This window comes from Tasmannia lanceolata, unplaced genomic scaffold (assembly GCF_043159265.1).
Source record: "Tasmannia lanceolata isolate RefF3 unplaced genomic scaffold, GAP_Taslan_0.1 ptg000018l, whole genome shotgun sequence".
NCBI lineage: Eukaryota > Viridiplantae > Streptophyta > Magnoliopsida > Canellales > Winteraceae > Tasmannia > Tasmannia lanceolata.
This window is the reverse complement of record NW_027518695.1, coordinates 5,059,513-5,075,784: the sequence shown is the minus strand read 5'-3', so window position 1 is coordinate 5,075,784 and position 16,272 is coordinate 5,059,513. Positions and strand designations below refer to the sequence as shown.

The 16,272-nt window shown below is 39.2% G+C and overlaps 2 protein-coding genes and 1 pseudogene across 2 annotated transcripts; 2 read left to right on the top strand and 1 right to left on the bottom strand.

Moving 5' to 3' along the window:
- Positions 1 to 609: 609 nt before the first annotated feature.
- Positions 610 to 1,441, top strand: LOC143851201 (uncharacterized). Its single transcript, XM_077360546.1, has one exon. The coding sequence runs from the start codon at positions 741 to 743 to the stop codon at positions 1,296 to 1,298; it is 558 nt and encodes a 185-aa protein (XP_077216661.1). The 5' UTR covers positions 610 to 740; the 3' UTR covers positions 1,299 to 1,441.
- Positions 1,442 to 6,476: 5,035 nt separating this feature from the next.
- On the top strand, positions 6,477 to 7,408 carry LOC143851449 (uncharacterized). The gene has a single exon (XM_077360891.1). The coding sequence runs from the start codon at positions 6,715 to 6,717 to the stop codon at positions 7,258 to 7,260; it is 546 nt and encodes a 181-aa protein (XP_077217006.1). The 5' UTR covers positions 6,477 to 6,714; the 3' UTR covers positions 7,261 to 7,408.
- Positions 7,409 to 13,530: 6,122 nt separating this feature from the next.
- LOC143849528 (secreted RxLR effector protein 161 pseudogene) lies at positions 13,531 to 14,283 on the bottom strand (annotated as a pseudogene).
- Positions 14,284 to 16,272: the final 1,989 nt, after the last annotated feature.

Here is a 16,272-nt window from a genome sequence, read left to right as displayed (position 1 = left end):
CCCCATGAGCGCATAGTGCGCGACTTTTGCACGCAGAGTATAGGGACCAACTAAATCAACATTCACATTCTTCAATCGCCATACAAATCGGCCATGTGTGTGATTGGAGATAGTGGAGAACACCAAAGCCTAGGTTTCTTTGGATACTATCAAAAAATTGTTCTTATTAGCATATAAAATTATTTAATTTTGATTTGATCTTATTTGCAAATTTGACATTAAGACCTCTGTTGAAGCCATTAACTAAACTATTATAATTATTACATGTAAATAATCATATCTAACTTGAACCCATTTGAAGATAAGATGCAAATAATTTTTAGATTTATTTAAAAGAGGCCTCAAGAATGACCACATTCACCAAAATAATTAAATCATTCTCCTATTAGTGGGTTGGTGGGTGAGACGCATCAACAAAGAACGTGTCCAAAGACTACGAATTGGAGAGAAAAAAAAAGCTCCACTCAGACACATGCTCTCATCTCGTCCAGAAACTTCGGTCCAAGCCCATATGCCCACATGAAAAAAGTGTTACTGTAGTTCACACTGCCCACACATCTTAACTTCGAACTCACCACCAAAACACAAATATAAATAGGAGACCCTATTCTCTATTCGTGACACGAGCTACAAGTATTAGAAAGCTAAGCATTCTCTCTTAATTTCCTTGTTCGAAACCATCTCTTGATAGAATCTTTAGAACTAGCTCAAACGTGTATAAAGGAGTCCACAGAGAAAAAATGGCGTCATTGAAATATGTAGCTCTTGCATTGCTTGTTTCTTCCTTTGTTTTGATGGTGGAGAGCCGAGCTGCGAGGAAGGACTTGGGCTTGGACTTGGGTGGGGGTCTGGGAATTGGATTGGGTGCAGGAGTAAGCGTTGGCTTGGGAGGTGGCAGTGGCTCTGGTTCTGGCTCCGGATCCGGGTCTGGGTCGGGTTCTGGTTCCGGCTCTGGATCAGGTTCTGGTGCGGGTTCATATGCTGGGTCTGGTGCTGGTTCAGGCTCTGGAGCAGGTTCTGGTGCGGGTTCATATGCCGGGTCTGGTGCTGGTTCAGGCTCAGGTTCAGGCCGTGGCCAAGGGTCTGGTGCAGGGTCCGGGTCTGGCAATGGCCAAGGCTCTGGATCAGGACATGGTCAGGGATATGGTTCTGGATCCGGCTCTGGCAGAGGGTCGGGGTCTGGTTCTGGATATGGTGAGGGCTATGGTGAAGGATCCGGCTCTGGCAATGGCTCCGGTTCTGGGTCCGGTTCGGGTTATGGCGAAGGGTCCGGTTACGGGAGGGGCAGCGGCAACTGAACAATGCAACGTCATGAGAAAATGTTGGGAAGCACCATTTTGTTTATAAATAAGAAAATGGGAAAATATTGTAATCAATATATAATATGATGATAATTGAATAATTTACTTTGAATTTATATAGAAAGTGAGGTCTTGGTTTCTTCCCATGTTTTCTGTTTTTAATTTTTATTTAATATATTAAATTGGAGTTCGCCAACTTTCTTTATCGGACAAGGGAGTTATTATGGGGAGACTAACTTGGTCGCAAGGGATGTTAGATCACTTTAAGGATCACAAATCAACCTTGGGACCCACATGATGCTTGTGTGATCAGGACCATTAATCAGGTGGATAATTATGAAGGGCCAAGTTGCTCCCCGGGCTCCATGCGGATCAAACACATCATTAGTTACTTAGGCTAACAAATGGCTGGGCGAATATATTAGACTGTGAATGATATTACAATCAGCATACAAAATACTAAACCTATCACAAGAATAGGGATACCGGCCATGAGAACAAAGATAAGACCTATCCTTAGAAGCAATATCTAAGAAAAAGTGGAAGCACAAAATATCTCGAGAATCACTAATAATTAAGGGCGTCTATCATTTTTTTACTCAACTTTCTAGCTTTTCTGGCTTATCCGCAGATTCTGGTCGCTCTTTCTACTCACTTCTTGCCACACTTCGATGTCGTTAATTTCAGTGGGAGATTTAGTCTTTTGGGAGACTGGATCTACCATGCCTAGCTTGGGACAACATTGCTATGGCCAGGCCCAAGCTGTGCTTGGTTGGGTCTGTTTGCAGTCCCGAACCATGCGTATTTCCAAGCTTACAAAAGGAAATGTTTGGCGTGACACATACGTAAATATTCCGTATTTCATGTAACAATTATTGGTCGGATCTACCTTAGATAGGTCCAGGCCAATGTTGACGTGTGGGCTAGACTAGCAGGCCTTTCCTTACATTTCAAGCCCGGCCCATTGAGATCCTTATCATTCAGCTGCTACGGAACAGGCAAGCGTAATCGAGAGCAGAACCACGCAAAATCCCTACATGCCACATTGCCACGATGGCATAGGGAGGGACAGTTTTGTCATTTTAAGAAAATACCAAAAATAATAATAATAATAATAAAGTCTGAGTTGTTGTCAACGTGTTAAGAGGCCTTTGGTGGTTCCATACTAAGGTTCCCAAATCAGTCTCCATATCTTTCATGTTTTTTATTTATTTTAAATGATGGATTTTTGTTAAAGAAACTAACAACCGAAGAGGTTGTGAGAACAAGAGTGCACAAAGACAAGGGAAAAGATAAAAGAACAATCACAATCAATATATGGGGTAAGGCCCTGTTCGTTTCAGATTATGACAACCGATTGACAACCTATTGTTGGCTCAAATTTGAATGTTATTTTGAGTCCAATGATCAAGACTGAAGACAGTTGCCCTCTATACGAGTTCTCACATGACCCCTCTTCTCTCCTTTTCATGTGACTGGAAAATATTCTTAAAAGCTAGTGTTTCGATTTCAGTGGACCTCTCTATTTTTTCCTCTTCTCCCAAAATTTGGTGAAACACAAGCTTTCCATTTCAGCAGGCCACTCTAATTTTAGGAAGCGAAAAGAACATAGCTTCCAAAGTGAGCTCGGGGAAGCGAGCTTCCCATCCAACTATGAAGTTTCCAGCAACTATGATTTATATATACTAGTCATTTGACTAGTTGCATAGAAATTAAAAGTTTTGGAAACCAATTACTTGTTCCATTTTAAAGAACTCAGGATGGCTTTTGATTGCAAGAACTAGGCACTTGAGTCGACTTTCTATTCTCGGCGTTTCGTTAAAAAAAGAACGGAATAAAGGGTGCATAATTGAAACCGGGCCGAAATAACTGGAGAGAAATGCCCAAGATTTGGTATTCTGATTTCCTCCCAATTAGAATTAAATTTTTATTCTATTGTTATTAGAAATTTTATTGGAATTTTTCATTCCATTTACTGAGGAATCAGAATAGGATGCTAATTCCGACACCAAATTTTAAGAATCTAAACTCATCCTAGAAGTTAAGATTACTTGAATAGTGGCTTTTGAATGGTGGCCAGCCATAAAAAGGACCAAAGGAAAACAGTCAAACTATCCGGATTGGTAAAATCGACCATCTACCTGTCAAATACAGAGAAATGTCAGAGAGTTGCAATTGAGCATTCCATTTACACATACTTTTGAACTAAATAGACAAATAACATCATGCTTTACTTAAATAAGATCATCATATAATATAGTGAGAAATTATATGATGTCCGACCGTGAGAATTTTAAGGGTGGTAAGAGACAAAACCTGCTGCCTTGGTTTTTAAACCTAGGAAAAGTAAAAAAAAAAGGGCTTTCTCTTGGATTAAAAACCAAGGGATAGATGGTTTTCTCTCTCTGCCCTTTATAATTTCACGGTCGGGCATCATATAAGTTCTCATAGTGTTTATGACCAGTCTATTTAGGTTATACAACATGACCTTTGCTTAATCATTTAAACAAAGATAGAGTGAATGATTTCATTTCTCACTTCCTTATCTTGATATCACACTTATTTCTCCTCTCTTTTCATTGGCTGTCACAATTCTTGAAAAGCTAGGAACAGCTAATGAGAGAAGTTAAAGGTAAGAGGAGCCGTCCAAATATCAAAACAAGAGAGAGCAAATATCCCCACCCAAGTTAAATACATCTTTCCCTCTTCTCTTTTACTGGCAAATAGTTCATAATATTCTTTTATCTTAGGATCCACTAAAGAGGCTGACCCACTAATTCTTTTACCTTAGGATCAGCCTTATTCTTTTATTGACAACTTACTTATCCATACATTTTTACTACCTGGGCGACACCACCCAATAGACGTAAGTTATTTGTTTTTTTTCAACATTTTTTCCTCCAGTGTATGTGTTTCTTTCATAAAAAATTCTGTAACCTATAATTTAAATTTGTATTGTCATTTCTTACTTTAAGGCTGTATGCACCATACCAGCCCGTATATATAAGGAATTTTGGATATTGATTAATAACTGTTATTTATGCAAAAATACCCCTATATTTAGAATAAAAACAAACAAAGTACGGTTATTTTAAAAATAAAATGACAAAATTCTCCTATTTATTTGTGTCATTTTCCTTGCGTATTGTCTCTGTGAATTTTAATAAGGTTGGATGAACTTATGGCCCCAACAGTCCAACTCTTGACGACGAACAAGCAGAGTCACATGGAGAGTAATTGTCCCCACAATATCATTGGTGGAATAATAAATGATGCTAAATGGATCAAGAGCCTAGGATTATCCTATCAAGGTGTTGTTGACAATATTTGGAAAGATTTATGGATGTCATTCAGATCAATGGATCTGCTCTGAAGTGGGATCCAATGAGTATCTTTTAGGAAGGAGCATAAAAGTGACTTTCTTTTCTGCAGTATTCTAATGTTTCTCGTAGTATTGGAAATGATATAGTTAATGGCTTCCAAAATGACTTTAATGTGCCATTTGTTGAAGTATAAATGATTAAATAACACAAGGGTTTTGGTAATGAGTTCCCCCGGGGCACTCGTTAAGGTGCATTGGAAATGTAAATCTACACATTATTTGAGAAAAAAAAGACTCAAAAGCCATGTAAAACTCATAATCCCTATGTAAATTTATTGTAGATTTACATTTTTCAATGCACCTTAATGAGTGGCACTCGTTAACAAAACCCATAACACAACTCTAACAACTCAAGCTTTTGGAGCAATTGGTTATTTCACATGGTATCAGAGCCATTGACTAATAGCAGGTCTTGGGTTCTAAACCCAACAACTCATTGATAATAAAAATTCACGTGTAAACTTGTTCCATGTGTACGGCCAACCCAAAGGAAAAAGGGGCCACATGTGAGGGGGAATGCTAAAGTATAAATGATGCTGAAGTATAAACGATTAAATAACACCAACTCTAACAGGTTAAGCTTTTCTAGTAATTGGTTGTTTCACACCATTTGCAAATTGTAAATAATATTAACTTAAAATTATGTTATTGTAAATAAGACCGATTTTGGTGGAATCCATAAAAATCGATTTAAGTGATTATACTGGATCATTTTTTATTAATATTATAAAGGAAAAAAAAAACAAATCTCTCTCTCTCTCTCTCTCTCTCTCTCTCTCTCTCTCTCTCTCTCTCTCTCTCTCTCTCTCTCTCTCTCTCTCTCTCCTCTGTAAAATAGCAGAAACAAGCACATGCCATGTATATGCTTACAGAACTGCACATAACCTGTTTTTGCTTATTGAAATCCTTCAACTCATTATTGAAATCCTTTAACTGATTTGTTGCATCTTGATTGTAAGGGGCATGTCTACTTAGATTGTGATTACTGTTTGTGTTTGCTGTTCTTTTATTTGGCTGGATGCAGCCGTGTTGTTGGGGCTTGTCCCGTTGTTGTTGGCTTACGAGCCCCCTTTCTGTAATTTTCTATCTTCTTTTATGATATCTGGTCGGGGTCTTGCCTAACCCCAGCTTACACACCAAAGAAAAAGAAAAGAAAAGAAAGAACTGGTACACAATAAAACTGAGTCGATTCGGGTGAGTCAATGATTGATGCAGTCAATTTTTCATTAACTTGAGGGAGTCAAAATAGTCTTTTACTAAATCGATGACTTCAAATTCAGATTCCGGGTAGAACTCGGCTAATGTAAGACCAAGTGGACTGTATTGATAATCTTCCAAAGTTTTTAAACAAAATAATGCTCCTTAGGGAATTGCACAGATGTAAGAGTAATCATAAGCTTGTGGATGAGTCATATGACATAAATTGCATCAGTGGGACGATAGTAACCGCCCCAAGAGCGCATGGTGCGCCACTTTTGCACGTAAAGTATCACATTTCTGCGTACGTATTTTTTCACTCAACCGTTTTCAACCATTCATTTACAGGCCATTTGTCACTTGATAACGAAGATCATCCGGTTCCCATGATTGTGGAGTATGATTCATCCAAATAGGGACCACATTCACCAAAATAATTCAATCGTTCTCCTAGTAGTGGGTTGGATCGTGGGACGCACCATGCAAGAACGTGTCGAAAGAATACTAATTGGGGGGGGGGGGGGGGGGGGGGCGGGGGGGAGGGGAGGGGTGAAAGGCTCCACTCAAACACATGCTCTCATCTCGTCTAGAAACTTCAGTCCAAACCCATATGCCCACATGAAAAAAGTGTTACTGTAATTCACACTGCTCACATAGCTTAACTTCGAACTCACTACCAAGACACCAGTATAAATAGGAGACCCTCTTCTCTATTCGTGACATGAGCTACAAGTATTAGAAAGCAAAGCATTCTCTCTTAATTTCCTTCTCCGAAACCATCTCTTGATAGAATCTTTAGAACTCAGACGTGTATAAACTACTCCACACGGAAAAATGGCGTCACTGAAATATGTAGCTCTTGCATTGCTTGTTTCTTCCTTTGTTTTGATGGTGGAGAGCCGAGCTGCGAGGAAGGACTTGGGCTTGGACTTGGGTGGGGATCTGGGAATTGGATTGGGTGCAGGAGGAAGCGTTGGCTTGGGAGGGGGCAGTGGCTCTGGCTCTGGATCCGGATCCGGGTCGGGTTCGGGCTCTGGAGCAGGTTCTGGTGCGGGTTCATATGCCGGGTCTGGTGCTGGTTCAGGCTCTGGAGTAGGTTCTGGTGCAGGTTCATATGCCGGGTCTGGTGCTGGTTCGGGCTCGGACCGTGGCCAAGGGTCCGGTGCAGGGTCCGGGTCTGGGAATAGCCAAGGCTCTGGGTCCGGGTCTGGTTCAGGACATGGCCAGGGATATGGTTCTGGCAAAGGGTCAGGGTCTAGTTCAGGATACGGTGAGGGCTATGGTTCGGGATCCGGCTCTGGCAATGGCAATGGCTCTGGTTCTGGGTCAGGTTCAGGTTATGGTGAAGGGTCAGGTTACGGGCGTGGCGACGGCAACTGAACAATGTAACGTCATGAGAATATGTTCAGCAAGCACCATTTTGTATATAAATAAGAAAATGGAGAATTATTGTAATCAATATATAATATGATGATAATTAAATAATTTACTTTGAACTTATGTAGAAAGTGAGGTCTTGGTTTCTTCCCCTGTTTTCTCTTTTTAATTATTTTCATTTATACTTAATTAAGTATAATATATTAAATTGGAGTTCGCCAACTTTCTTTATGGGACTTGGGATTTATTATAGGGCAGTGATAAATCGACCGCCTTATAGGGCAGCCCTTAGAGAGAGAGAGAGACGAAGGTCGATTTAAATTATTAGAGGGTCAATTTATCACTGCCCTTATAACCCTATTATAGTGTCAAAGCAGTTCAATTATGAGGAGACTAACTTGGTCGTAAGGGATGTTAGATCCATTAGAGGGGGGGAAATATCACTGCCCAAAAAACAACCTAAAATAAAGTCAAGTAGTTGTCAATGTGTTAAGAGGCCAATGGGGGGCCAATGGGGTTCCATACTCTGGTTCCCATATCAGTCTCCATATCATTTTTATTTTTATTTTTTTGAAATGATGGACTTTTATTAAAGAAAATTACAACCCAAGAGGTTGTGAGAATAAGAGTGCACAAAGATGACAATATATTGGGTAAATAGTCGACAATCAGGCTGACCTCCTGATATTCTGGATACGTGCTGTCACTCCACAATATCCAATATCTAGTCTAACATCTGAGAGCATCTTGCCTTCCATCTAACCTAACCAAATTAATTGAGAGAGAGAGAGAGAGAGAGAGAGAGAGAGAGAGAGAGAGAGAGAGAGAGAGAGAGAGAGAGAGAGAGAGAGAGAGAGAGATCTTGGCTATGATCCACTGTTCCGGTTTATGGATGGGAAGTGATATATTTGGCACGTTTTCTTCCTCGGGCCACCCCTGTTTAGTGTATTTATGATAGGGATGCAACTTAGGTTGGGTTTTACTCGACCTACATCGACTCAACCCGAAAATAACATGGGTCGGGTTTAGAAATCATGGGTCTTGGATAAGGTCGGGTTTAAAATCGGAAAACCCGACTCAATCCTGAGTAGGGGCGGGTTTAAATAAAAAAGAAAACCATAACCCTATACCAGACTCATATGGGTGTACTGTGACTTTCGTAAATAGCTCTTGAATAACATAGCAAATTATTTTCCAATATATTGATACAATTGTTTTCATTAAGGTGATCATGTATGTTATGTGAAAATATAGTGTCCTTAAATTTATACACTTGATGACAAAATTTAGAGAGTTCGGTGTGAAGATTTGTTTTTTTTCTTTTCCTACAATCTGTAAAATTAGTCACTATCCTACAATAAGAAATGAAAACCTAACCCGACCAGACCCAACCCAAGAAACTATCTTGGGTAGGGACGGGTTTACAAATCTCGGGTTTTCCTGTAAAAAATTAGACCCGACCCAAACCCTAGATAATTCTCGGTTAGGGTAGGGTTTTGGAAAACCTGACCTGCCAGACCTGATTTGAACCCCTAATTTATGACTACACTTTTTACACTTTAGGGGGCCGGGGTAGCCTAGGGAAGAAAAGGAGGCAAATATATCAACTCCGTTCTAGATTTTTAATTTTCATCCCTAGTATGACATGGCCACACAAGATTGGTGTCTTATTGCCCTTTCTTCGAATGCTAGATAAGATAGCCAATCTCTTTTAAAAATCCTATTACGGGTGTTAGGATTTAGGGAAGAAATTTATGGAAAATACTATTCCATGGAAAAATTCTACGGTCTAGTAGGATAGCAATTTTCCTTGACAATAGGAGAAATATCAATTTGGAAAAAAAAAATCTATGGAAAATTCAATTTGATTCCTTTCTATGATGCATGGATACATTTTTCTTTATATATATATATATATATATATATATATATATATATATATATATATATGAGATAGGGGTATTTTACCATTTTCCATGTGATATGGGTAATTTGGTTCTTTCTACGATGCATGGATAGTTTTTTTCATTTTTTCAAGAGGAAGAATTATTTTGGTTATTTTCTATAGGATTTGGATTTTTTTTTCAATTTCCATGTGGTGTGATTTATTTAGAATAATGATATGGTAACTGAGAGTGGAACTGGTAGTGGAACCGAACAAATAGCCTTGCAATCTTCTCCTCATTTTTGTTTGCTTAAAATTCGCAAAACTACTCCTATGCCACGGGGCATGGAGGGATCTGTTCGGTTCCATTCTTTTTCTTTCCACGGTATATGACTCTTTTGGTCATTTTCCATAAGATATGCGCATTTTATCATTTTTAGTCAATTTCCCCTTTTTTTTCCCAACATATGAAGAGGGAACTTCTCTTCCTTTGTTTCTTTGAGGTCAATCAAATAATGAAAATAGAATTCAAATTTCCATTCCCCCAAGTTTCATTAGTTACCCCAAACGGATGAAATGTCCTTCAAATTTCCATTCCCCCAAGTTTCAATATTTTACCATTTATTAGGGCTGCAACTTGGGTCAGGTTTTATCCGACCCGCATTGACCCAACTTGAAAATGGCTTGGGTTGGGTTCATGTTTCTCGGGTTTCTAGTAGAGCCGGGTCTACAATCCAAAATCCCTCATGAATCTCAGGTCGAGCCGGGTTTGAAGGGGCCCAAACCGACCCTACCGGAGTTACTTAAGTTATAGTATGTATTTTTTTTCTTTCTAAAACTTTGTTACTTTAAAAGTGAAAACTTAAAAGTAAAACTCACGCACGCATGCACTCAAGCAATCATAGGGACTCTTTCCGTCTTCTGTTCGTTTCCCCTCTTTAGCTCAAGTGTTTCAAGTTTCAACTAAATAGTTAATGCACTAAATAGTTTGTTGTTTATCTCATATGAGTATAATCATTTTTCATTTGGTAATGCATCAATTTATTCTCTTTGGACTAGTTATTAGTTAATGCGCTAAAGAGTTTGCCATGCTTGAGTTTTTCTACTTCCCTATGAGTTGAGTTGCCTTGTGAAACAAGAGTTTTCCTTAAAAAATTGCATCAACGTAAAAAATACCGACCGATCGACCCGACGCGAGATATTTCTCGGGTAAGGTTGGGTTCTTCAAAACCCGACCGAGTTGCAGCCCTAATGTTTATAGTGTTAGATTGATGAATACACGTTTTCTCATCCAAGTAATTATCAAAGGCTTGTCTTTTTGTTAATCCTTTCACAATTTTTGCCTACGTAAGTAATAATTTAGGTGAATTTATATGGCTATTTACTGTTCTCACTAGGGCTGCAACTCGAGCCGGGTAAAACCCGACCCGCATCGACCCGACCCGAAAATAGCCTGGGTCGGGTTCAGGTTTCATGGGTTTCAGGTCGAGCTGGGTTCAGCATTCAAAAGCCCGCATGAATCTCGGGTCGAGCCGGGTTTGAAGGGGCCCGACCCGACCCGACCCGAGTTACATAAGTTATAGTATGTACATTTTTTTATATTGTTAGTTAAAAGTTAAAGGGATAATTACATTTACACCCCCTCTAGTTTCTGACACATCCACTTCCACCCCTATAGTTTAAAACGTGACAAATACACCCTTGTAGTTTCAATTTGTTTAAGGTAGGCCCCCTCAGCTGAAGCTTCGTCCATAGATTGAAGGGTTAGGATGATCCGATGGAGCTGATTTTTTTGGCACACCCTAACTATGTCAGGACCCATCAAATGAACGCTTTGGATCATCCAAACAATGTGAGCCCACATTATTTGGATGATTTTTTGGTAGTGTTTGGATTCGGGTAGGGGCCCACATTATTTGGATGATCCAAAGCGTTCATTTGATGGGTCCTGACATAGATATGGTGTGCCCAAAAAATTAGCTCCATCGGATCATCCTAACCCTTCAATCTATGGACGAACCTTCAGCTGAGGGGGCAAACATTAAACAAATTGAAACTACAGGGGTGTATTTGTCACGTTTTAAACTATAGGGGTGGAAGGGGATGTGTCAGAAACTAGAGGGGGTGTAAATGTAATTATCCCAAAGTTAAAAGTGAAAACCCACGCACCCATTGTTACTGTATGTGAGTGTAATTTCTGCTTCTATGAGTTGAGTTGATTCAAGTGTTTGATTCAGCATTGTTTGATTGTAATTACAACATTGTTTGATTACAGCATTGTTTGATTCAAGTGTGATGTGAGTGTAATTACATCATTGTTTGATTCAAGTGTAATGTGAGTGTAATTTCTGCTTCTATGAGTTGAGTTGCCATGCCAAACAAGAATTTTCCTTAAATATTTGCGTCAACGTGAAAAAACCCGACCCGACCCGAACCGACCCGAGATTTATCATGGGTAGGGCCGGGTTTGGGAATCGTGGGTTTTTCGAAAAAAAACCCGACCCGACCCGACCCGAGATATTTCTCGGGTAGGGTTGGGTTCTCCAAAACCCGACCCGCCCGACCCGAGTTGCAGCCCTAGTTCTCACCAACCCAATTCTTCAAGGCATATGTTTTAATATATAGAAAAGCCATGGACCATAAATCAACGCAAAAGCCACTCAAGTAGCATTTGTTATTGCTACTATGGAGTCAATCCTCAAAATGTCACGAGTGATGAGATAAACTAGGTGTGAATGCGCGCAAGAGGAAGAATGAGAACGTGTCTAACCTCATGGCTGATATGGGAGCTCCACTAACTAGTGTTTCATGCTTCTCGCCCACGAAAGCAATATATACTTCACACGGCCATTACACACGGTCCTTTGAATCTCTGGCGGTAGTTGAGTATGAATAACACTTCTTTTTTTATGCTTGATGCTCGTGTGGCATTTCAGTTGGAATTGTCTCTATATCAACTTATTTACGTTGTTTCCCTTTAGATTTTGAGGTGCACAAATTTGAGAAGGTTGAGTTTCAATGGGCAGCTTGGTTTTTTTTGTTATAGTTATTAGAGAGTTTGAGAAAAAAAGTTGTTCAGTGATGTTGTTGAGGAAGACTCTCGTGTTGGTGGTGTTTCTTGCTTGTTTGTGTTGGGGGTTCCATGTGAAAACAAAATAGTCCCACATCGGAAAAGTGTAAAGATGTGGATGGGCTTTTAAAGGAATGGGTTCCCTCCCCTTAACAGCTAGCTTTTGAGGGCGAGTTCTACCCAGGTCCCAACAAGTGGTATCAGTCAGGCACAGGTTGGACGGAAAAATCCCTCGGCGAAGATCTCGTAGTTCCCAGGTCTCAACAGTTTGTTGAGATTGTTGGGCGGTTCACGTGAAAGCAAAATAGTCCCACATCGGAAAATTCTACCCATGTCCCAACAGTTTGTTGCTTGTAGCAGAAAGCCGCATCTTAAGAAAAGACATTGGTGATGATGGTGGAGCTGGGGCAAGGGGCGGACGAGGCTCCGGTTCTGGGTATGGTTCAGGCTCGGGCTCTACTATGGCTAATTCAGGCTCAGGGTCGGGCTCTGGCTCTAGTTCTAGTTCGGGCTCTGGTTCAGGGTCTGGTTCTAGCTCGAGATTTGGTTATGGTGCCACTTGGCAAACACGTGGCACATGTGGTCCCACTTTGGGCCGACCATCGCATGTGGATTTTTACTTTTTTTTTATATCCGGGAGGTTTGAACTTGAGACCTTTGGCTCTGATACCATGTTAACTAACCAACTTCTCCAAAAGCTTAAGCTGTTGGAGAAAGGCGTTATTTATCTTTTATACTTTAACACTCTCCCGCACGTGTGGCCCACATGGCAAACACGTGGCACATGTGGTCCCACTTTGGGCCGACCATCGCATGTGGATTTTTGTTTTTTTTTGCTATCCGGGAGGTTTGAACTCGAGACCTTTGGCTTTGATACCACTCTGTAGAATATGATTAATAAGAAATAAAAAAAACAAAAGAAGAATAGTAGAGGATTTGCAGCGGGAAAAAATAAGAACGTCACTTTTTATTCCATGTATTTAATAAAAGACCCAAACCATTACTTATAGTTGTTGGTCCATATAATTCACCAACCAAAACAAACCTCACACGTTTCTCACTTTCCTAATTAACAAGGTCTTTCTAAAAACTTTGACTCTCAAATATAGAAAGATAAGAACTAATAAAAAGAAAGACGCATGTACATCCTATTCATAGCCATCTTAAATATTATAGAAAAGTACTAAAAATAAGACCACATCACCGACTCTACGTTAATGTGGAAATTTTCTTAATTCACACTTGGGTGGCCTTGGGTGGGACTCACAAGGTAATTCCACCGTTTGAATTACTTTCCAACACGCCCCCTTAATTCAAACTATGTGAATGATTGTACTCCCATCATCTGATGAAATTTCTTGACCTTTTCTTCCGATAATGCTTTGGTGAAAATATCCGCCACTTGATCTTCAGTGTTGCAATGCTTCAAATCAACTTCTCCTTTGGCTGTAACTTCTCGAATGAAATGATGACAAATCTCGATGTGCCTCGTCCTCCCTTGATGAACTGAATTCTTTGTTAACGCAATTGTGGATTTGTTATCACAAAACATCCACGTAGGCCCACTTTGTTTCTCCTTCAAACCACGCAAAATCCTTCGTAGCCAAATAGCTTGACAAGCTGTAGTTGTAGCAGGAATATACTCGGCTTCCGTGCTTGAGAGAGCCATAGTAAGTTGCTTCTTAGATGCCCAAGCTATGACACCTGATCCGAGGCTAAAACAATAGCCCGTTGTGCTTTTACGATCATCAATGAAACCTGCCCAATCACTATCAGAAAAATAAACCAATTTAGTGTTAGCGACTTTTGAGTACACAATACCAAAATTGATTGTGCCTTGGATGTAACTCATAATTCTCTTTGCTACCCCAAAATGATACTTGCTTGGATTGTGCATAAACCTGAAAATAATGCTAACTGCAAACGTAATATCCGGCCTTGTATGAGTTAGATAAATCAAACTACCAACAATGCTTTTAAAATTCTTCTCATATGCCTTTTCAACTCCATCATACAAAGTAAGTTTCTCATTAGTATTCATGGGTGTTTTAGCAGGTGCACAATTTGCCATTCCAAATTTTTTCAATAAATCCAAAGCTTACTTTTTCTGACATATGAAAATCCCATTAGATTCTTGAATTACTTCAATTTCAAGGAAATAATGCAATAAACTCAAATCTGACATTTCAATTTTTTTCAACATGCTTTCTTTAAATTCCTTAACCATATCAAGAGAACTCCCAGTGTATATCATATCATCCACATATAAACAAACAATAAAGATATCATCCCCATTAATTTTAACATAAAGGGTTGGTTCACTAGCACTCTTTTGAAATGAGCTTTCAAGAAAATACCTGTCAATTTTACTATACTATGCTCTAGGCGCTTGTTTAAGCCCACAGAGTGCCTTCTTCAATTTGTACACTTTATGCTCCATGCCTTTGATTTCAAAACCTTGAGGTTGATCCACATACACTTCTTCCTCAAGTTCTCCGTTAAGAAAAACTGATTTCACATCAAGCTGAAAAACTTGCCAATTCTTTTGAGCTACTAAAGCCAAAACAGTTCTAATAGTATCAATTCCAGTAACAGGTGCAAATGTTTCAAAGTAATCAATACCTGGCTTTTGGGCATAACCCTTTGCAACTAACCGAGCTTTATGCCTTTGGAGAGAACCATCGACATTGAATTTGATTTGTAGATCCACTTAAGTCCAATTGCTTCTTTATTTGGAGGCAAATCCACCAATGTCCAAGTGTTGTTCTTTGTAATTGCATCAATCTCTTCCTTCATTGCATCACACTATACTTTCTTTTTCACTGCATCAACAAACTAGAAGGCTCCATTGCAAAACAAACAAATTCATGAGTCATATATCAGCAAGACTTCTCATTCTTATGGGAGTGGAATCACCAGATGAACTTGGTGACTCATCAGGATTTGGTAAACAAATATCAAGAGAAGGTGTCTCATATGATGTGTTTTCATTTAAAACACATAAGGGGGCTTCCACATCATTTTTCCAATTCCAACCTTCTTTTTCATTAAAAATAACATCACGACTAATGATTAATTTTTTGGAAATAGGATCATAAAGTCGATATCATTTTGTCTCCACAATATAGCCAACAAAAATACACTTTCTATTTTTATCATCTAACTTTTATCTTTTTCAGATGGAACAAAAGCATAGGCTATAGAACCAAAATTTTTAAAATGACTCACATTGAGTTTTCTTCCACTCCAAGCCTCATATGGAGTTTTTCCTTGAACTGCTTTTGTAGGAGCGCGATTGCATAGGTATACCGCCGTAGCTATCGCTTCAGCCCAATAATCATTAGGCAACCTTTTGTCTTTTAGCATGCTTCTTGCCGTCTCAACAAAGGTTCTATTTTTCCGCCCTGCGACTCCATTCTGCTGTGGAGTATAACTTGCTGTCAACTATCTTTTGATTCCACTTTCTTTGCAAAAATTATGAAATTCTTTGGAAATAAATTCACCGCCACGGTCAGTACGAAGAGTAATAATAGAATGATCACTTTGTTTTTCAACAACAGTCCTGAACTGTTTAAAGATCGAGAAAGCCTCATCCTTTTGTTTCAGAAAATAAACCCATGTCATTCTTGTGTAATCATCAACAAATAAGATAAAGTATTTATTCCCACTCAAGGAAAAAGTTTGCATAGGGCCACAAATATCGGCATGTATAAGCATCAACGGCTTATATGCCTGCCATGACTTACCACTTGGAATTGCTCATGGTGGTGTTTTCCCAAAACACAAGCTTCACAGACTTTTTCATCATATTTCAAAGAAGGAATACCAACAGTCATATTCAATTTTTGCAATAAAGATAATCCACCAAAATTCAAATGTCCATATTTTCTATGCCATAACATAGAGTCATCATTAGATGCAGTAAAAGCATTGAATACTAGTTTTGAAAACACTAGTAGAAACATCTTGTTTTCTGTCATCTTAATAGAAAAAACTAGTTTCATACTTTTCTTATCATAAAATTTACATTCTCCTTCATTAAAGATAGCACGGTAACCCT